This window comes from Cardiocondyla obscurior, linkage group LG04 (genome assembly GCF_019399895.1).
Source record: "Cardiocondyla obscurior isolate alpha-2009 linkage group LG04, Cobs3.1, whole genome shotgun sequence".
In the NCBI taxonomy this organism is placed as follows: Eukaryota; Metazoa; Arthropoda; class Insecta; order Hymenoptera; family Formicidae; genus Cardiocondyla; species Cardiocondyla obscurior.
The window spans coordinates 7,349,546-7,372,156 of NC_091867.1; the positions used below are offsets into that span (position 1 = coordinate 7,349,546).

The 22,611-nt window shown below is 42.3% G+C and overlaps 2 protein-coding genes across 2 annotated transcripts; both read right to left on the reverse strand.

Annotated features, from left to right (window-relative positions):
• Positions 1-548: 548 nt before the first annotated feature.
• Positions 549-14,012, reverse strand: LOC139102190 (paired mesoderm homeobox protein 2A). Its single transcript, XM_070655924.1, has 3 exons — positions 13,652-14,012; positions 12,259-12,452; positions 549-947 (listed from the first exon to the last, which is right to left on the reverse strand). Exons 1-3 carry the CDS (start codon positions 14,010-14,012, stop codon positions 549-551), a joined length of 954 nt encoding a protein of 317 aa, XP_070512025.1.
• A 3,063-nt stretch (positions 14,013-17,075) lies between these two features.
• On the reverse strand, positions 17,076-22,372 carry LOC139101660 (zinc finger protein 271-like). The gene is made up of 4 exons (XM_070654992.1): positions 22,300-22,372; positions 21,732-22,004; positions 19,743-21,248; positions 17,076-19,625 (listed from the first exon to the last, which is right to left on the reverse strand). Exons 2-4 carry the CDS (start codon positions 21,888-21,890, stop codon positions 18,810-18,812), a joined length of 2,481 nt encoding a protein of 826 aa, XP_070511093.1. The 5' UTR covers positions 21,891-22,004; positions 22,300-22,372; the 3' UTR covers positions 17,076-18,809.
• Positions 22,373-22,611: the final 239 nt, after the last annotated feature.

The following is a 22,611-nucleotide window of genomic DNA, read 5'->3' on the forward strand; positions in this document are numbered from 1 at the left end:
AAACGAACAATCAAACCAGCACTTGATAAAACTGCTCTTAAAATATTTGACGTCAAGAGCGATTTCACCGTCAGACTAAAGAGACGAGGTCCGATCGGCGCTTAAAAATGTCCCCGCGTAACAATACCACAATTGCAATTCACTAATTTATATTCGCCCTTTCGACTCGCGATTTCTCGATAAAATCGGGAGTCAACGCGGCGTATCTAAGCGGGCCGATACCTCAAGGCGAGCGGGCGCATCTTCCGCACGGCCGTTATCTCGCTCGCCTAAAACGTACCTTTGTCAAAAATATGAGAACGGCGCATCTTACCGGGATCCTTAAAGGTATCTCACGTATGGACGTCGGGCAAACAAGCTCGTTGAAGCCTGGGAGGGAGAGACCTCGATGCAGAGCCTAGGCCGAGATGCTGCGCTGGACCAAGATACCGCGCCGTACCCGGGATGCTGCACGCGCTGGACCAGGATGACGTAATTATTTCCGCTGCTGACGAAACGGGCGGCTCTCTGTATTTACACTTTCCGGGCCTAGCCGCGGGATAGGCGACTTAGTACAGGTTCGCGGTTTTCAACGGCAGCGGGTCCAACAGATAGGGCGGCAGGGCCGCCGAAAAGGGCCTGGGGCTGCACGAGCCCCAGCCACCGGCGCCGCCGCCGCCGCTGCTACCCCGAGCGTTCGGCGAGCCGTCGCTCGTGACGTCCGCCGTGTGCTTGACGTTCACCAAGCTCTGGCTTGTGATCGGCTTGATCTCGTTCGACGACAGCACGCTGTTCGAGCTGCCGGGTGGCGTCGCCGGACTCCTCGGCGAGCGGCCTTCCGCCTTTACGGTACCGGCCACGGGGCTGGACGCGCCGCTATCGGCCCCGATACCGCTCTGCGACGTCGACTTCTGCTGGGCCAGTCTCTCCTGCTTGCGAAACTTGGCGCGCCGGTTCTGGAACCACACCTGCAACGGTGACGCGACGCTGCGTTAGGCTTCGACATGCGTTCTTTCTTAAGAACTAATCGATATACAAGCAATCATAATTATCTAGCAATGGAAAAGAATACGGCTGCAAATTTAATTCAAGCGCAATTATAGCGAAATGATTTTCAATATGCGAACAATTATAGAAATGATCTGAATGTAGAGTTTAAGTTTTCATGATTTCCGTTCTTATCCATAAATATAAATTCGTATCTAACGAATATAATCCCTTAAAACGGCAAATAACGGCGTCTACTTCAATTTAACATTTATTCTTTAAAACGCTTCTTTATACGCATCAAATTAAAAGTACCGATTTTTAAATCGAACGGACCAATTAATTGCTAATTGATTTAGGAAAATGGATCCACGGCGGAGGTTCAAGGCTCGAGTTTACGGTATCTACGGGTGGCAAACACCGCGTTTTACGTTTTCCGCTGCGAGACGGGAAATTGGCGCGCGCGAGGTGCGTCAGAGAGCTCGGCGCGGCTCGTCAGAGCGGAACGGCCGTTCGGCGCGCTCGTAATTGGCCCTAGCCAGCCAAATGAAATATTTAACGAATAAAATAAACAGACACCTGCGGTGACCTGCATGTTAAAGTAGCGGATTTATTTGCTTTAGCGTTTATCTGACCGGTAGTGCCGCCGCGCGTCCACCCTTCCAGGCCCTCGTACACCCCCTCGTCCAGCCGTCGCTCGCCCCCACCGCGCGCCCCCGGCTCCCTTACGGACTCCCCTTCAATCTCCGTCCCTCCTCGTCACTCCCTGAAGCTGTTCGTTCCTCAACGTGCGCGCACGTGAATCCCACCCCCGGATTTTCCAGGGGCGGCCACCGTTCAGGGCTCGTAGGACGTAACTGCTCGAGCTGTCGGCTGTTGAAGCTAGGGGAGACTGCACGGGGGTTAGAAGGGACGCGAGATGGGCGGCGGAGGGTGGCACCGCGACGGCGGCGGCGGCGGCGTCGGGACGCGGCGGCGGGAGCGCAGGACACCATGATGAACGTGATTGCCCTTTCCGGCTGGCAAACACTGGGGCTATTGGATTTTTATCAGCTGCTACTGCCGCCGCCGGTTGTCGCGCGCCAGTTGCGCGCAACTGGCATGCCGATTTTTCGCGAATTTTGAACTCGGAGCACCCGTGAACCACCCCTCTCCTCCTCCTCCTCGCCTGCGCTAATTAATCCGAAATTGATTACACCTGGCATCGCGTTTCTTCGTGATCTGCCGTTGATTGGGAAAAAGGGGAGAAAACAAAAGCGAGATGCAAAAATCGAGCCTGCCCGGTAAGGATTTATTTGATCTCGATAAATATATTTTTTTGAGAAAAAAGAGAGGCAGCGTATGTACGAAAAAGGAAGGTCTCGCGTTTAAGGGATGATGATAATTATCCTGAGCTGTAACAATATTACATGACAATTGGGAAACTAACAATACTTTAAAAAAAAATGTTCGATATATCGCTATTTTGCTGAAAAAATAAAAAAAACGTTTTTATTTTAATACAAGTCGCAAGAGCTTTTATGACGTCGTCGATCTAAGTTGGTCGAAGTAGGTGAACCCTTAATTTTCTCCTTTTTATTTTTTTCTTTTACTCGAAAATTGTCTCGCGATTATCGACTGTCATGAATTGAATGTGCCAAAGACAACGCTGGTAATTCGTATTTGGCCACGAACCAAACCTCGAGCAGACCGTTAGCATGTGTGCCGTTGTTTGCCGAAGTGACGACGACGGGGCGAATTAGGGTGAGAGGGTGTCGCGCGCGCGTGTTGCGTTAATGTTAAACAAATAGACCGCGCCAAAATAAAGTGCAACAAGGCATATCGACAGATGTCCAGCACCTTCTGGATAAATATTTAATCATCTCTTTATACGGAAGCTGTACGGGAATTCTACCCTTCGCTCTGGACTCCCGATCATGCGCTTCGATACTTGGGCGTCTCGGTTTATTTTATTGTATCATCATCCTTCTATATTTTCGCTATGTATCTTGTTAACTTTCAGGTGAAAGTTTCTGCCGTTTAAGAAATCAAAAAAAAAAAAAAAAGAGAAAAAGAAATCTTTGAAACTCCGGAAACCTTGTATCTCAATATTCATTGGACGTTTCTTTAATAATTTCGTTAATTTTCTTCCCCCATTTTGCGTTGCAATTTAGTAAACATAGCAATACAGTTTCATAAGAGTTTTCCCGTTTTACGTCTGATAAAATCGTGTTGACTGTATTCGATATACCGCGCGGATGCCGATGATTAAAGCAAATATCGGGGGCATTTGGAATTCTACGGAAGCGTTGCGCGACGGTGCAATTTATCCTACGCTTATCCGTTTGATTCACCCTACGTTTTAGGCCGCGCCGTGATTTTCCCTTCTTGTACCAGTTAACCGCGGATTTCGCCCAATTTGCTTTCTGACCCTGGGCCAATCTAATTCTGTATCGGCAAGATATACTTTGCTACGTGATTAGAATCCGCCGATAGAATTCAAACGCGCGCGGAAGATTTAGCGGTAAACAGCATAATTCTGTATTAACGTGTGAATACATAACGCAGCACGTTTAATTTTTGTCATTTTTACTAACAAAATATTTTTTTTTTTGTTTCAGATGAAAATCGAGAGGAAGGATGACTCGACACACAAACTGAGAGGAGGAGCAGGCCCAGGACGGGCATCCTGCATCAGCGGAGCAACTTTTAGGTAAGCATAAATTTTTTTTCATAAAATCTTTATTAAAAAAAAAACTTTTACCTTTCTTTTATTAATTTTATTAATTAATATACTGGCATGTCTACATTAATATTTTTCATTTTATGTTACAGTCACCGGCAGAATTCTACAACTCCGCTGAAGTTTATGCAGATTGGTAAGTTGCATGATTTATTTTTTTTTTCGTAGCTTGTAATTGAAGTCTCTTAAAAAATAACGCGTGCATGGTTTCATCTAGTATATTTAAAGTTTGATTTTAAAAAAAACTTTAAAAAAATGTATATAATTAAGTCGGCATCAAAATCAAGATTGCAAATTGAATAATTTATAAATAAAAAGGCATAACTATCCCGCGTTATAATTGGATCCGCAATATTAATGTTATTTTAAACTTTGATTTAAAATTCATATCGCAAGCTTTTAATAAAAACCAAATGTAATATTTTATTTTATTAGCTGAAAACAAATTTTTGATGTAGAAAAATAGTTTTCGTTAATTAAGAAGCGGGCTAGTTTTATAAAAAATATTAAATCTCTATCGGGCTTTCTCGCATTCTATTGTTGAGTTCTGTGTATCTAATTAATTTGTAATGGAGTCATTTCGGCGATAGTACCAATAAAAGTGAATGTCTCCTCTGCACGGAGCAGACCGTAATTAAGACTGAGATGGCAGAGTGATGCGCCTTCACCCTAAACTTATTTCCTTAATTGAAAGTCTGGACCGCTGCAGTCCGCATGCAATACATATAGCGAGATACTATAAGAAAAGTGATTCTATTAGATCTGATTAATTCTGCACATTCTCCCTTTCTCTCTCTTCCTTTCGCTGTTGCTCTCTCTCACTCTCTCTCTCTTTTTTACTTACACATAAATATATTAGAGTCGCGATACTTTAATAAAAATTATTAATAAAGCACCTAAAGTTTTTAACGTTAAATCTTTCGTCTCTTGCAATAAAGACAATAATTAAACATTTTTAATTAAGATAATGCTACACTTTTAAACCATTAACTATAACACTAAGCGTTGTATTTCGTAAAAAAAAAAAAGAAAAAAAGAAAACCCTCCCACGAAGAAGGTATATCCTTCTTTTCGTCCCTGTAATAGTCAAACAGTAATAATCGCGAAACGACGTGAGATTGCCGTCCGGACGTAGCGAAATGACGCGGCCACGAGACGTGACGGAATTATTCTTGGCGGCCGCGCATCCTGGCCGTTCCCCGTTCTTCCTTCTGTCGACGTCCTTGATGCGCCGTTCCGCCACGGATGATACCCAGCAGGACAGTTTTTAATCACTGTAAGTGGATCTACATAGAGCTCGCAATTACCGGCGCACACTCCGGTGCGGGCCCCTTGTGTATCAGCCCAGCCCCGACACCAGCCGCCCGGGCGAGTGTTTTCCCCATTTCATCCCCCCGTGCGACCGACTGCAGCATCCCCTCGGCTCCCGGAATCGTCTCTCATTCCCGGCCCGCGCGGTCCCCCTTCGCCCCTTGCTCATCTTTCCCGTTTCGCTCTTCTTCTCCCTCCGTCCCTTAGACCCTCGCGATCTTTCTCTTCTTACAGCTCGCTCCTCATTCATTCCTCTTTTATGCCCCTTTTCCGCCCTTTTCCCTTTTGCCCACCGTGAAGTCTCGACGTTCCTCCCTTCGCTCTTCGGCTCTTGTACTCTCGAGGCCGACCTTCTTTCTACCTCGTCTCCGCCGGCTTTCCTCGGATCTCCCGTCTCCTTCCACCCTTTTTCGAGATCCTTCATTGTTCCAAGCGCTCGCCCCGTCTTTTTCATTTACGTTCTCTTTCGTTCGACCCTTCTCTCTTTCTCGCCTTCTTCCTTCTTGACTTCTGATCCCGGCTCCCGGACTTTTTCGTCCCTCCGAGAACAAGCCCTTAATCGTGAGCACGCTCGTCTCTGTCTCTTATTCCCGCAAGACACGGGCAGGAGACGTCTTGTTTCACTTGACAACGGCGTATCCCGCCGAGAGGGTGGATGGGAATCTACGTTGATTTTTCGACTCTGTCGGTCGAGGCCACGAGATTGCCCTGTTCGACTTTTAGCTTCATCTCTCGAACGTAAGCGTCAAACGAGCAGGTCGAAGTTCGAGCATTAATAAACTGAAGGGATAGGTACCTCAATTATCCATCGTTTGTATTTCTAATTTTTGTAAATTTATGGCTCAAGTATTTTTGCTAAAATATTTATTAACTGCCCGCTCGCTTTTTCAATAATCTACATTTTTAATTATAATAATAGTTAATTACAATTTTTTTTTAATAATATTAATAATTTTCTATTTACCAAAGCGCCTCACTTTACGCGGCACTTTCACCCTTTTGATTTTCGCAGCGGCCCTTCTTTGTGGAATTTTAGCTGTTTTTCACGAACGCCGGTCAATTAACGCTATCGACAAATGTCATTCGTCCAGCGCGAAATACCGCAACCGGTCTTCTCGGAAAGCCCGCGTTTTCCGCCCATTTCCGCGCCATCGATACGCGCCCGCGAGTGAATATTAATCTCGTTAGCGGCGAAAAACACAACTTCAATCGCCTGTCCCATATCGGAACGCTCCCTTCGCAATATTACACCGCGCGCACTTGACATCCCAATCTAGAGAGAAAGAGAGACAGAGAGAAAAAGAGAGATTAGGTCCGGGGCCTATTATGCACAGCTCCGCTGCTCCACTGCGTTAATGGAATTGTAATTCATACTGGCTGACATGTGACTCAGAGCAGCGAAACGTGCCGCCACGCGACAGCCGAGGCGTCGTAGTCAATGGGACGCGCGATGTAACGATATCAGCATCGCGCAATAAAGTACCACGCAAAAGCTCGTCGCGATTATTCCGCAATTACGATATAATGCGAAATGATTAATTTATGATAATCCACACGTGGACTTTTGCTCGCGCGCGTACAGCATTTCGCTAAAAACCGGAGCTTTCATCCTGATAAAAAGTACGACGTATTTTACATTATTTAATTTTAGTTCTCGCTAATTAATTTGTTATTTTAATTCCGTTTTTAATTTCGTTTATCTCGTGTACGATATTTATAAAATATTAAGCACGGAGCCATTTTTTTTATTACTCGCGCCCACGTGGCCGTGTTTGTTACGTGAAACGTGCCATCATTTGGCGGGAACGAATTCTCTGCTAATCAGAAGCTCGTCGATCCTTTGTGTGCGGCTTTGCGTTGCGTGGCATCGGTCCAGTCGGGAGGAAGATATGGGTCAGCGCTGATTAATCTCGCGCCAGGCTCATTGCCGATAACGTGGAAGATGGAAACGCGGGGCAGGGCCCGCAGGTATAATTCAATCGGCAAATGACTCACGGCCGCCTTCTCGAAGACAGATTGAGACCCGGGAGCATCGGTCTTGAGAAACTTTGTATACCGTGCGACCGGAATAAAACGCGGAGGAGTTTCGTTATTTATTCGGATAAAGCGAATACTTTTTTAATAACAAAATGCATATTTTACCAAGCATAAAATTAGGTAGATGTTAGAACTGATAAATATTTTAACACAACACCTTGGAAAGAGAAAAATCAATATCGTTCGGTGATTCTGAAAAGAGAGAGAGAGAGAGAGAGAGAGAGAGAGAGTAAAGAAAACTGCGCGTAAAAGCCATTTGTATTTTTTTTTCTTGCATTAACACCCCCATAATTTAATAAATATAAGCTCAAATGTATAAAATAGAAAGTAAATTTATATTTAAAAAAAATTTCTTTTGTACTGCGTTAGAAATGCGCGAAGCAAAAACGCCGAGAACGAAAACGCGTTTCTATTCTTACATTCTTCTTCACTAGAAAAATTCGTATAAATTTAATGCGATTATGAAATAGGTAAAAGAAATGAATGAGAAATGACAGTCTATTCTGGAGAATAAGTGCGATGTAAGGGTTACACGTTATTCGGCCTGAAATAGAAGAATTGAATTTGTAAGATACTAATTGCCTCATCGAGGGTAACGAGCTTCCTCGCTGTAAAGTGGTTTTGAATGTCGCGCTCGTTTCTACTAATCAAAATCACTCCGATATTGGCTTCTATTTGAAGCGAAATTGCTATCAAGTATCAAAACGAGTAGTGTATCTTTTAAGCGCAGCCTTAATTACAAAAATCTTTTTCGGTATACGCGGACGGGATAATGATCTCGACGAAAGGCCATGATTTTAATACAGCATCGCATGTGTAATCACGTGTCGAGCTGGTTTATGAATATTGCATAATAAAGAACGTTAATATCGTCAATAAAATATTAGCGCTAACTAACCCCGGGCGAATTTCTTAGACACGGGTAAAATTGCCGTTATAAATAATATCTATCGTTCTTGCTTAGCATATATTTCTATCAAATACTTCTTTCAAAGCAAATTTTACATTTGAAGAAAATAATATGTAACAAAATAATTAAATTATTATTCGGTAAAATAATATTTTGTGTCAAGTCACATTGCTTTGAGGGAAATAGATCAAACGTATGCGTGTGCCAAGTGGGAAAAGAGGGTTTCTTTCCGCGAAGATATCCAGAAATAATTCAAGATGCAGCAAGACTTGATACCGGCCTCGATAATTAATCGGCCGTGATTGCGGCGGAAAGCGCGACAGTATGCACGCCTTAAGCAGAGATAAAACGCGCTGGATCGTGTTACCGCGCAACAACAGAGGCCGGTTCTAACGGATATCGGAATTCTAGTTGGCAGCGTTAGATAGGGGCGCATAACTAAGTCAGCGTGCTATTGATAGTCGAGATTCTCTCGACGCGCATGTGTTACGCCGCGTAGAAATATCCCGTCTCTCGTCGTTGGCGCGGCTGACGTCGATAAAAATACCCGAAAGATGATTGAATTTGTAACACTATCCGCTGCATTATGCAGCGGCTATAACGCGATCTCATCGCGAGAGATCGGCTGCCGGTTCCGAAAACGGCGAAAAGAGCTTATAAACGACACCATCGGTGAACGTTACGCGAGCTATTGGCAGGAGAATCGATGACAGAAAAAACCGATAAAGAAAGAATTACAGCATCCCTACGTAAAGATATTAGCGACAGTTCGTTGCGATTAAATTCGCACGGGTCTGCCGAATCGGCAGAAACGCTGTTTCCTATTTCTAAGTAAAGCTGTAAGTGGCGAAAGACCGGCAGCTGATCGGGCTGCATTATGGATAAAACGCGGGGGAAAAGAAATAGAGATAAAGCCCTACGGCGGGCGCGCACTCGCGTAACTTAATCTGCGTATCGCGCCGGATAAGAGCGGTGAGGTAAGGCGAGGGATAATAATAGCGGCTGATTAGGAAGTACCTTAAATGAGATATGAAGAAGGAGAAATAATGGCGGATAATGCACAAGGAAAAGAGTTAACGGAAACATTCTTGCGTAACTTAATTTATACTTCGCGCTAAGCGAAGCTATAGATAGCGAGAGAAAATAGGGGTAGTAATGGCAGCCGATTAGGAAGTATCCTGGAAGCAGGATGCGCGGACGGGGGTGAAGAGGGCAGAGGGAGAGAGAGCGGAGGAAGCCAATGACTCTCGCGTTGCGAGAGGGAGGAAATTTTATCGAGCAGCCGCCATCGACGAGATGGAGGGCCGAGAGGGATGGGAAGGCGAAGGGGCGAGAGGAGAGGCACGGGGGTTGAATCGGAGGGTCGGCGGGGGTCGGAGGTAGGGTAAGTCGCAGCGGCGAACGAACGAATCACGAATGAAGGGACGAGGAAACTCTTGAGGGACCGTACATCCTGTCAGAATGGAGGAGGGCGAAGTCGAGCAGACAAAGGACTTACCCCACCGCGGGAGGATAAACCTCACCAGAGATGGCGGTCGCGCCACGAACCCGCAAACTACTAGAGTATTAATAGTTATCTCGCGTTTCATTATCGCGCGGTCCTCGTTCATGATACGCGAACACGTCCAGCGCAAAATGCAACGTACTCGGGCGTTTAAGCGAGACTATTGGCATTTTTATTAAACACGTATTGAGACACTTAAAAAATCCCTTGCCATCGATTTTCGTTTTGTTTCCTTTAGGCTAACTTGCCGGAAAAAAAAAACTTAAATATAAAAAATCTAATTAAGCCAGATTTTCTATGTTTCATGTAGAATACTGAATAGAAATTGTGTGATTGTATTTTACGCTTAGGTAAATTGAGGGAAAGAGGGAAAAAAAATCGCGGAAGAAAAAGTGAAGAATAAAACGAATTTAAATAGATACAGGAGATTTAAAAGTATTGAGGAAGTAAATGCGAATATTCGTCCGAATAGAAAAAGGGACTCGTAAAAATAAAATACGCAGACTTCATGTTGAATCGACGTCCCAGAAATGGCACTTCCTTCTACTTCTTAAGATAGATTGAATAGCTCTTCCACTTGGAAAGTTCAAAGACCATTGAGAAATATTTTCAATCTGCGATTTTTCAATGGACACCAATTTAATGAGCTCGAATATTAGCAAAATTTAAAAAAATGAAGAAGAAAGACGGAATAAAAGCTTCCTTTTAATAAATTCTCTTAATTAATATGTATCTTATTAATTGCGACGTGAAGTAAAAATTAAAAATTGCTGCTGACAGCAGCATTGAAACACAGTCAGCATATATTTTGCTCGCCTTAACCTTGGATAACAAATTTCTGTATAACGTGGCGTCTCACTAGCGAGTTTTAAAATATTAAAATATTAAAAATACAAAACAAGGTTAAAAAAAAAAAGTTATAAAAGTATTAAAGAGTAAAAGAAGGTTTAATTAAAGTATTAAACTGAAATAAATGAAGAAGGCGTTGTGTTCGATTAAAATCTAGATACAGCCGGGGTACCACGTCTAGATTTTCGCGATCCGCACCAGCTGCGGCGATGAAGATCGTAGGGTCAAGGGGTTAACGGCAGCTTAAGTAACCTACCGTCGCCAAGATAATCGCGCTCATCGTGCAAAAGTGGATTATCCACGTTGGAATATCAAGCCGTCGCCGCAAATAGCGAGCGATTTGGTAGCAGTCGTCGAATCGGCATCCCGAGCCCCGTCGTGTAATAATATCGCGATCGTCGATGGCGAACGTTATATTAATCCGCGCCCATGTCTCCGAGATAAGATTAAATTTATTGCCTTCCCCTCGCCCTCTCTTTCGAGGGCCGAAACCAATGGCATCGTCCGCGCTTCTCGTTCGCGGCGGAATAATCTGAATGAAATTCGGCGAGAAAGCACTTCGGCGGCGGTAAGTGATGCACGTCAGTCGGGAAGTCTAACTTTAGGACCCGTTAGCGTCTGGGGAGCTCTGTTTAATCGCGTTACCGTACATGTACCTCACCTGTCCTTCCCGCGACACCTGCGTCTTAGCGCGCGGGCAGGTAACGTCGCGCTTGTGTACGAAGCGAGCTGGAGGAAAGTCGACGAAGAACTTGTGACAGATAGCTCTCGATCTTAACGCTGCTCCTCTCCTCCCACGGATAGATCGCGCAAATTTGTCTCGCGTGAAATTATAATTGATTTCATTCGGTGCCATACGAAAACGAAAAACTTACGATCGTTTTATTCGACATCGGTTCCGTCACTCATAGAGTAAAATAAAAAATATATTTTTGTAATTTATGTTTAACGATATGTCGCATAATTAATGTAAAATAAAATAAGCATATTTAATATTCGGTAGAATATTTTTAGGAGGTACAGTTCTTTTTTTAGCAAATTTTGAAAATAATAATAATAAAGTAGAACTGCTCTGAATAAAAAAAAAATCAGCATCTTCGAGAATTATTTCGATACTTCAAAAACAACTGGTATAAAAATACATTTTGATTTATGCATAACGATCCGAAAATTGTGAGAATTAAATCACGCGAGACAGGAACAAGTTTCTCGAATTCAAACACGTCACGTTCAAGAATATTTAACATGTTTATCTGCAGTTAAGTAGCGAGGTAAATTAAAAGCTACCTTCGTAGATCTCGTTTCGTGCAATTTTCAATCTCGGAGATCAATTTTCTGAAAACTGTCGCGTAAACAAAGTAATGGCAGGGTAATTTTTCACGGGAAGGAAATCACCTGGTCAACGTTGCGTTCTTTTTGACGGCGAGAGAGAATTCGAAAAAAGTGGTGGCGCGAGAGATAATTTTGCAATAATGTTTGTACTATTCTTCAGTCGTTTATCTTTCGTTTGCGATAATCCGTCATGCGTATTAGACAGTATAATCCATCAGCTTGCGACTTGCAGGTAGCCATGAAAACGAAAATGGAGTCCGTAATGTAATTACACTACACTCCTGCGAACCTCACCCTCGACTTTCCGTCAACAACCCTCTCTTTACCGGGGGATAAAGCGGAGTGCGCGATATGCAGCGCAAAACGTTATGTATGTTTAAAAAAAAGACATATATGTTGGGTTTTTTTTATAACAGCCGGAAAAAATTATCACGTCGTTTAAACGTCTTATTTAATTGTATACGACGCGATATCTACGAGTAGATATTACTTCGATCTCTTTTTTCCTCGTAAGACAATCAGATTCGTCTCCGATAAAAAACAATTTTCCGGGAAAAGATGTTAAAAAAAAAAAAAACAATTATATCCTCTGAAGTAAATTTGAAAAAAAATGAAAAACGGACTGACCTGCACTCTGGCTTCCGTCAGGTCAATTTTCATAGCGATCTCTTCTCTGGTGTAAATGTCTGGATAATGCGTCTCCTGAAATGCACGCTCCAATTCTTTCAGTTGAGCTGACGTGAATGTCGTTCGTATCCGACGCTGTTTTCTCTTCTCCGCGAGGCCGTCGTGACCCGAGTAAGCTTTATATCCCAAACCGCCTGAAATTAGAAGCGCGGAGAGTGTTAGCGAAGATAAAAATAATAAATAATGAATGTAATTAAAACGTAGCACAGAATGCAAATAAAAAAAAAACATTTTTACAAATTAAATAATAAAATAACTAAAATATGAATAGTTACAACTTCGTCTACTGCATTTTCAGTTATTTCTCTAACAAAGATGCAAAGCTTTATCAGCGGAATAACAGTAAGAAATTAGCTTTCTCATCGCAATATTGGATGCAATTTACATAAAAAAAAAAAAAAATTTACCTTAATAATTTACAAGTATTAAAATTATTACTACACTATAAACGTGTAATAATACATTAAAAGTTTACGCTACGATAGATTTAACTTTCTAAGATCCCTGAATAATTGAACATGTAGGAAGATTTCCACATCGCACGGTTAACATCACGTCTGATATCGTTATGACAGTTTCGCAATTTATAATTCCGGGCTCCTCCAATAAACTCGTAAAACGTTAATTAAAGCATGACAGATACTACGTTGCATAATACATCCGCGTGACATTCTTGCGCGCGCCACGTCGCAACAACATGTGTGATGTAGAATTCAATCGAGATCAATTATCAACTGGGGCGCAAGGGGGCTAAGCTCCCCTGCTTGGTGCGTGACGTGTTTAGCCCCGTCTAAATCGCCGAAACAAACATAGCATACATGTTTATGGACCGACGGATTGATGCGGGGATAAAGAACCTCTTTCGCTGAGCCACGTTGGAGAATTATGAATAATTTATATGCTGCAAGCGGTGTTGATAAATATCCCGATACGCGTTAACATTGCTTATTAATTTTTATTCAAACCGTTGGTACATTTGATACAAGGGAGGTGAAAAATTGATGAAATTGGGAATTGTACCGAGTGCCCACTAAAGTGCTTTTGTAATTATCAAATAATTCGTTAGTTACACGCGGTGTAAATTAAATTAATTTCTTTTTAATAACGTTATCGTGAGCTTCTTACGCGACGATATTGTAGTCGTTAGAAATTTAATAGTTATTTTATTCAATTAATAGCTCCAATTGAAATAAAAATATAGTTACTCGAGCTTGATAATTACATAAGATTTCCACCGATAAATATAATTAATTCACCGTTAAAAATTTCACAAAATTGTAATAAATTGCAACTCGATAACGACCGAGTGATTAAGAGATCGAACGTCACTCACTCTGGAGATTGATAGCCGACGGGAAGATAGACGCGGCGTGCCGGTGAACTTCCTGGGACCTAGCGGCCATCACGGAGCAGGGGGTTGAGTGGGCCCCGTGATGCGTGTGGGCGTGGGGGTGCGTGGTGTGATGGGCCGCGAGCGGCGTGCCGCCGGCCGCGGCGCCGGCGGCGGCGGCCGCGTTCCCCGGATATCCGGCGGCCCGTGCCGCGGTGTAGCGATAGGCCGCCTGGCTCATCTGCGAGCACGAGCTTAGATCCCCGTAGCTACACTGCATCTCACCGGCGGCCAAGGCGCAGCTGGAGGCCTCGAAGCCGGCCGCTGCCGCGGCCGCGGCCTGATTCAAATACGAGTAGTCCATCGTGCCGCTGGCCCGACCGCAAGTAAATCCACTTTGCGCTATTCCGCCGTCACTTGGTACCCCCCGTAGGCCTCGCACTTCCGCGATAACAAGGGGACACGCGTGGTAACCCCGGCGCGCACTGAAAAAAGTCGACGGTAGGCCGCGTTCAGTCACGACACGTCTGACACATTAGCGCGGTCCGAAGACGGATTCACAGGACGACCCCCCCCTGGTTTGCGGAGAAAAAAAAAAAAGACACTCGCTGCGCGGACGTGACGATGACGAGTGCGACGTGAGATTAAGAGGGTGTCGCGTCTTGTCCGGGCCCGCTCGCAGCCTCCGATCTTGGGCCCGCTCGTCCGCGGGTAAGACCCCGGGTAGACGCGAGCGGTAGGAGCGGCACGCCGCTCTCTCGTCGGCAACGCTTCAAGGAGACCGGGTACCGTGCCGGGCCGCCGCTTGGGCTCCTCGATAGCGGCTTATGATGCGTAATCGGATCAGCGATATCAAATTATTGCGATTACACCGCGGATAGGAAGAAGTTTTCCGGCCCGCTTAAGAGCGCCCCGTACGACCGACTGGTGGGTCTCCTCAAAATCAAATGATAAGCTTAATTCAATAACCGCCGGTGCCGCGGGTAGGAACGTGGGTGTGGTCGCACTCCACTTGCAGGGGTTGCGTCTCGCGGAGGGTGCGCTGCGCGGATGCTGATTCGCCGGTAGCTAGACCATCCCCTACGACGAGAACGGGGGTTGAAACGCCGCCCCGCGTCGCCGATTCCGGGCTTCCACCCCTTTCGAGATTTACGCGCAACCAGCCCCGGCCCGGAGACCAGGCAACCCTCTACCCCGAACGGCCATCAGCCCGAATGAGTGCTATCATTCGATGACGCGCCCCTCTGGCCAGCCCTCCTATCACCCTCGACGCCGCGATCGATCCCGAGCGCGGAGACGCCAGCGACGGAGGACGATGCTGCGTCCTGGCTGGTCCAGTGGACGCGACGAGTCTGCAGGTGGCTGCTGCACCCGCGTCCCGTATCGCGCCGAGGATCATCGGGGCTGTTTACACCCGCAGCGTGCTGTGCCGTGCCGTGCGAAGGATATGATATCCTGGATATCACGCAGGCCGGGTCATCCGCGTCGACGCCGACACGTCTGAATTACTCGCATTCGGACACCGACATATTAGCCCTCAAATGGTACACTGGTAGCCCAGTTTGACTTTCAAACGTTGAAATTTTTTATAATTTTCTTGCATTTTTTTTTTTACATGTTCTCAACGTATAACTTTTTTTTATTCTTTACTTTTAATGGCATGTCGATTTAGAAAAAAAAGCTTTAGAGCTGGCTCGTTAGAAAAACGCAAGCAGAAAGAGAGTTGCCATAATGGTGTACCGCTTGAGGGTTAAGCAAGAAAACGAGAAATGAAAAGGAAGCAAGAAACAGAGAGAGAAATTTAATATAATACTTCTTAATAAATGTATTAAATGTGTAAAAATCAGTTTCTTTTTTGTAATATTTGACGCTTTTTATTGCGGATTAAACTAATGTAATTTTGATACTAATTAAATGATCTCTCTGTTTTAAATAACCGTAACACTATAAGCCAAATGTAATGATAATGATTAATGCATACTTTATCACGTTCGTCGCGTGGAAAATTAAGTTTGCTAAAATTATTTACAATAAATAGATAGAAACTGGGGGGTTAAAAACATTTCCGGAAATACCAATAGATATTAAAGGTAAAGAATTATACGACGAAGAAGTAGATCAATAATTATCGTTTTAAATTAGAACCCTAGATTATTATTATTTCCGTCGATCCGCGCGGAAAGACTTCGTCGAATTTTTGATAAACGTAATCCATTCACCGCGCTCAAATTCATTAAGCTCAAAATAGCCAAATAAAGCTTTCAGGAAGCGCGATCATTTTTAACACTCGTTGCATATTTCACGTGAACTGAGGAACCCCAAACGAATTAGAATTTCTCACGTTTTTCGCGAGGCGCGATACGCAGGGGCGAGGGAAAATATGATTTACTTCGACCTAGAGAAACAATTTTCACGGCGGTGCGCATCGGTCGGCTGGGTTCTGTGCGACATTTGTTTTGCACTTGTTCTCACGAGAAAACGAAAAAGAGAAAGGGCGAACGCCACGATGAGAGCAGCCGCGGTGTTCCACCCTCTTTCCCGAATCTTATCCCAAGGGAATCCCGTTCCCGGCACGCGGAACGTGTGTCGCACGCTGCCGCTGTGCAGATCTCCGGACGACACACAAGCAAACGCCACATAGGCGTATTCTGTTGAATAAATCCTGTATATAATGAACGAGGAGTCGTGCCGATGCCGGGGCACCTCCTCGCTCGCGAATAAATAAGGGAACATTGGAATATATAACTCTGAGGAAATATTTGAAATTAAAATCGAGATGTTGCGCTTTTGCTGCGATAATATTACAATATTGTTACGCGTGTTGGGATTAAGCTGGATTTTATTTAAAAAAAAAAAAAAAATGCTCAAAAACAAACTGCCAACATTTTACGTAAATCATACAAGGAAAAAAATGTGTTTTTTAATTATTTATTGATTTCAGAATTATCCAACTTTCCGATATTTAATTAAAAGCAAAAATACAGATATAATAACTTCTAAATTTTTATAAAGAAGAAGCGACTCACCTCTGGAAGTACGCCATTGTTCCTCGATAGGGCAACGCGAGATGCGTGTGTCTTTGATATCAATTCGACGAACGTGTCGGCCTCCTCCCCTCGGCGGTCTGATACATATGTCCTTGATTTGTCCGGAGAATAATATTCTCTCCTGCAAAGTTGATTAAATATTGGTTAGTGATCTCGGACACCCTCCGCGGTCGAGCGTCGCCTTTCGGTTCTGCGAGGACCCGCAGGGATACAATTTAATATTTCCACGCCTGAAAACACAGCGGGCGATCATTTTTCTTTCATGCGAGTCGGGGTAACATCGGGAATTAACGATTTTTCCGGTCCTCCGAGGGAAATTCGTATAAACGGCGTTTTACAGCTGAAATGATATAAGTCGTCCTTAAGACGCTTATAGCTTGACGATAAAATGAGTGGAGATGGAAATGTCTTGTCATTTTAATAAGTCGTTATTTTGTTGAAGAGAGAATTACGCACACATAATTATTTTTATATAAACTTTATTATAAAATATTGCATTGAATTAGCTCTGCTAGTATTCGCTGCGTAAAAGTACAAGCGAGCCACTTTCAGAACATCTGCTACTTTTACATAAAGACGTGATATAATTTACATTTTAAATTATTTACAAATATATATAATATATATATATATATATATATAATAAGTATATATATTCGATCTTCATTTAAAACACGCTATACATTACATTTTTGTAAATATCATATGAAAATCGATCGTCGTTTTACATAAATACAGTAGAAGTATAATGAAGAATTACTTTTCGCGAGATGCGTCTAATATTAATTTCAGAGAAAATATTCTTTTTATCAAGTAGACACAATGTTATTATCATCTATATTTATTTTAATAGTATAACGATCTACAGCATTCCAGTCTTCGTACTAAAAAAACTTTACATCTATTATATTACATTATCTAAACTGGTTTGTTACTGTCAATTAATATAAAATAATTATTAAGTTTCCCCCCTTTTTTTTTAATTAAAGAGCAATGGGATCTCTCGTAATACTATCGCTACGGAAAAAGGTTCAAATGGAAATATATAATTTATACCATTACAGTTTCTAATAATAACGAGACGCGTATTAATAATTTAGATAGTGCATACATATTTGCAATAAAAGAATTATTCAAATTAATACACAAAAAAATTACTAAATCAATATTGCATAAGTCATTCATGGACACAAGAAATAGCTGGACTGACTAAATTTAAGTGCAAAAAATTTTTTAATTGAAAGCTTAAAATAATAAGTTGAAAAACACATGCACTTAAAAAATTAAAAAATAATCTGTAGTAAAATATATATATATATATATATATATATATATATATATATATATATATATATATAAATATAATTGACATAGCTCATTTATTATCAAACTTAAATTGAAAAAAGCACAAATTAAAAATAACCCTTATTTATTTTAACAACTCAATCTAATTAAATTATACTTGGATACAACCCATTGCTTATGCATAAAATATTATTTTCCGTCAATTTTATTTGCATGCGATTCAATAGTATTTTTCTACCTAGTAGTACATATAACGCGACATGTAGATATTATAAAAATATATTCGAATTTATTTTATATACATTATTTTGGATTACTCTGAAATATATCGAGCATTTCATCTCATAACTCATTCCATTTTCATGTCCATGAACTTATTTCATATAATTTTATATATAGTTGTCAATCGACATTTCTAACTCTTTTTTAATTTTAACGTGATTTTTTTTTATATATTTTGTACATTTTATATCGAGACCTTTTAACTTCTATAACCTGAGACGTGAAATACTACTGCACTTACAGGTTCGAGCACAATACCTGCCATTTAAAGAATTCTTTCGCAGCAATATATATTATAATTATTTTAATCAATATATTGGAATTCTTCATATAAGTAAAATACTTTTTAATTAAAAAAAAAAATCCAATATTTAATTTTTAAATTGATTCATGAAATCTTTTCTATTGCAATATTATTTCAGATGATTAACTTACCCAACTTTTATTCTTTTAAATCGTCAAACTATAAAAAAATCACTGGGTAAAGACAATCAATCGGGATCGCAATGAGAAGGTTGATAACGTTATTACATATTTGGATAAATAGCATAATATGAGTTTTTAAACTGCTTCGAATTATACATATTAGGGTCTTCTACGGTGAAGGGTTGGATCACGTTCGCCGGCACTGTTTTTTGATTATGCACATTCGTTACCATGTATTGTGGCGTGGATACGACCTGACCAACAGTTGTCTCTTCTACGAGCTTTCTCTGGGAGTAAATCAGAAGCTGTGGCATGGACGTGTCGTTTTGCTGCGGCGCGCTGTCCGTTGTGGACACCGCGAACGCAGTCGTCGTCGAGGTAGACAACTGCTGCGCCTTGCATTTCTTCGTATGAGCGTATAACGAACCAGCATTATTGTATCTTTTTGTACATAACTTGCACGCGTACGGCCGTTGACCAGTGTGCGTGTACGTGTGCTCGTTCAACGAAGTCAGTCGTCGGAAGGACTTGGTGCAGATGGTACAATGATACTTGGCCTCGCCAGTGTGCATGGTGATGTGCCGCGCCAAAGTATTCGCCCGTGCAAACGCTCTGCTGCAGTATTGGCAAATGTACGGTTTCTCACCGCTATGAGTTCTTAAATGCAACTGCAGGTACGTGCTTTTGGTGAAGGCGCGGTTGCACACGTTGCACACGTACGGCTTGATACCGGTGTGCGTGCGCATATGCGCCACCAGAGAGCCACTCTGAGCAAAGCACTTGCTACACTTTTCACAAAGAAAACGTTTCTGCGTATCCTTTACCCGTTTATGCCTCTCTACGTGATTTGCCAAAGACTGAGCCTGTGCAAACGCCTTCGGACAGAGCACGCATTTGTGTGGCCTGTTATGTCGATCCTGCAATGAGAAAATTAATTTATTAAAATTAAATCAATAGAGTCTTTATTACTTGTCTTTATACAAACAAGAATTATAATAATTGTAAGTATGCGAAATTCATACAAGTAAACTTGCCTTCTTTCGGTTCTCGGAATTCTCGTTGATTTTGCTCTCGTTATCCTCTTCGTCGTCATCTTCATCGTCAGTATTACCAAATATTTCCTCTTTGTGCTTTGACTGTTCGTGATCCTTCAGCTTGTCAATCCTTGAAAATCCTTTACCACATGTCGAACAATTAAACTTCAAGCCACTGTGCGTCGAGATGTGTCTTTTCAGATTTCTTTTCGTGGCAAAAAGCTTGCCGCACTGAGTACACTGCAGACTTTCAATCGGCAAGTCACTGTCGTCGTCGTCTTCTTCTTCCTCTTCTTCCTCTGATTCGTTTTCTCTGAACATCGACATTTTATTATTCTGCTCGTCTGTTGCCTTATTCGTGGACTGATCGAGTACGTCATCCGACGCGTTTGTATTGTACTCGGCATGGGTTTTTGAATGAGATAAAAAGGACTTCTGGTATATGAATTGCTTCGAGCAGATTTTACATGTGTACTTAAAATTTTTCTTTTCCTCTCTCGCACTATCCACTACAGTGCCGCTTCTAGTGATTTTCGCCGACACTTTGTTCACCCGCTTGTCATCTTGAGATGCTTTATTCTCTGTCATTTGAGTGTCGTGGCATGTGACCACGTGAATTTTCAATTTATCGATATTCGAGAACTGTTTATCGCACACAACGCATACGTAGCGCAGCTTCGTCTTGTGTTTGTGCACGTTCATGTGTCGCTGCAGCGCTAATTTCGTCGCGAACGATTTGATGCAATGCAGGCACTTCTGTCTGGTGGTCCTGTTTATCAGTGGTTTTTCCTCGTCGTCACTGCAGTTTGCGCCTTTTGCATTTTGATTGTCTGTTTTTAATGCCGCGATCTCCTTCGAAATATCATGACTGTCAAAGTCTTCCAGCAACACGTCGTTTTTAACTTGTATTTTTAACGTGTCTTCCCTATTCTCGTCCGTTAAATTCTCTATCTCATTGTCTTCAGGCAGCATTAACTCTTGCTCCTGCTTAACGCATCTGTCTTCTGTTGTCGAATTAGATAATTGATCTGAGTGATCAACAACTGTATTATCCACATGTACCTCGTGACACAAAGCTACTTCCATTATTTCTTCATTATGTACATTTTCTTTAAGTGCATAAGACGCATCTTTTTCATCTGGCTCCATAATCTTTGTCTTTTGCATAAACTTGTGGCTTATATGAGATTCATCACTGATCAGCATGTCTGACATCTGAACAGCAGTATTGTCAAGTGTAACAATATCATGGGAAGAGTAAATATCTTGTCCTAGAGTATGATTATCCTTTTTACAAGACACCACATTAGACAGGGACACCATATCCTTGATTATCAAGCTATCCTTTGCATCTTTCTCATGCAGCTCAGGCTGAATCTGTGCCTGCAGAATCTGGCGCAGCTTGACATCTGTGTTTTGAATCTGGCATCTAAAGTCATAAGACATGTCCAGCAGATGATTGCAGGATAAACAGATGCAAGTTGGCAGGCCATCTCCCTCCAACACCTGCAATTTAAGGTGTCAGTTTTGCCCAGATAAACTATACAAAAGTAGAATAAAAAAAATATATATATATATATATATATATATATATATATATATATATATATATATATATATATATGAGTAAGGATTGTAGGAGGTTCATACCCTGGTATAACAGAAGGCTTCTTCAAGGATCAAGGAGATGCAAAGGAAGTGCCAGTTACCAATCTTCATATATACTTTTTAAGCACATTATAAATCATGTGCAAAATATTATACCATGCTTTATTATACTATGTTTCGTAAAATATACGCTTCCTCTCCGCCGCGCTTTAATTCCACCAGTGTCATTATTTTTATCTCGGTGAGAATCTCTCCGGCACCTATGTGGATTCGCGAATTGTCGCGGATACGGAAAGGTGGTTTTGGAGAGGACCATGAGCGAAGGAGATTTCCGACGTGATTCAAAACAAAGCGGATAAAAGTAAAAAGAGAAAATATAACCTGCACGGCGGCGACAGCCATCAGTTTCTCCGGTATTCCGCCGTCGTCGCGAAACAGCCGCTGGCACGCCTCTGTGCAGGACTTGAGGCAGATGCGGCACTCGTCGCCTACAAGCTGCGCTGGATCGTTCGCCATCACGTCATCGTGTGGGATTGCCATCGGAGTACGATAATCTCAGTCGGAGCCAGTCGTTACGTGCCACTGTGCACCGCTCTGCGGCCGCCATTTGCTCGGACGCGAGTTAACCCACGGCGGAGTTTCGATAAATCGATACTGTTCAGCATTAAAATTATATTAATTTTTTAAGTCATTATTGTCACAATATTAATATCCATTAATAATACGTGAACTAAACGAGAGAATAAGATGCGATCGGCGAAGCTGCAGTTAAAAAAACAGCATTTGTCGACGTCAATATTTTTCCATTATTTATATTTTGTTATTAAAAAATACATTAACAATCAAATGAATAATGTTTAATCCTCGATTACAATAAAAGAAAACGGTAATTTAACCATATACGCCCGTATAAATAATTGAAAAATTACAATTAAACAAGATTACATACCTATGAATCTCGGAGTTTCGCGGCGTAGTGTCCGAAAACGCTCGGAAAGTATTAAAAGCATAGAACGAGTAAGACAGTGACACGGTCAGTGCGCCGTTCCCGCTCATTTCGTGGCCCTGCCCATTTTGTAATGGTTGCCGTTCCCGCTGACCCCGTAATCACGCCTTTTTTGTAATGGTTGCTATTTTCTGGACCGCGGCATTGGCCGAAACGGCGAAAATAGTCTCGAGAAGATCCGCTACGAATCTCCACCGTCGTCGACAACAATAGTATGAGACGCGCCGCGTTGAATATGGTCAGAAGGATGAAGAC

Coding starts and splice junctions, on each gene's coding strand:
- LOC139102190 (XM_070655924.1), bottom strand. CDS start 14,012: ATGGACTACTCGTATTTGAATCAGGCCGCGGCCGCGGCAGCGGCCGGC. Junction 12,453..13,651: donor GTCGGCTATCAATCTCCAGA/GTGAGTGACGTT, acceptor TTCTAATTTCAG/GCGGTTTGGGATATAAAGCT. Junction 948..12,258: donor TGACGGAAGCCAGAGTGCAG/GTCAGTCCGTTT, acceptor TCACCGTTGCAG/GTGTGGTTCCAGAACCGGCG.
- LOC139101660 (XM_070654992.1), bottom strand. CDS start 21,890: ATGGCAATCCCACACGATGACGTGATGGCGAACGATCCAGCGCAGCTT. Junction 21,249..21,731: donor TGGCTGTCGCCGCCGTGCAG/GTTATATTTTCT, acceptor CTTAAATTGCAG/GTGTTGGAGGGAGATGGCCT. Junction 19,626..19,742: donor ATTCCGAGAACCGAAAGAAG/GCAAGTTTACTT, acceptor TTCTCATTGCAG/GATCGACATAACAGGCCACA.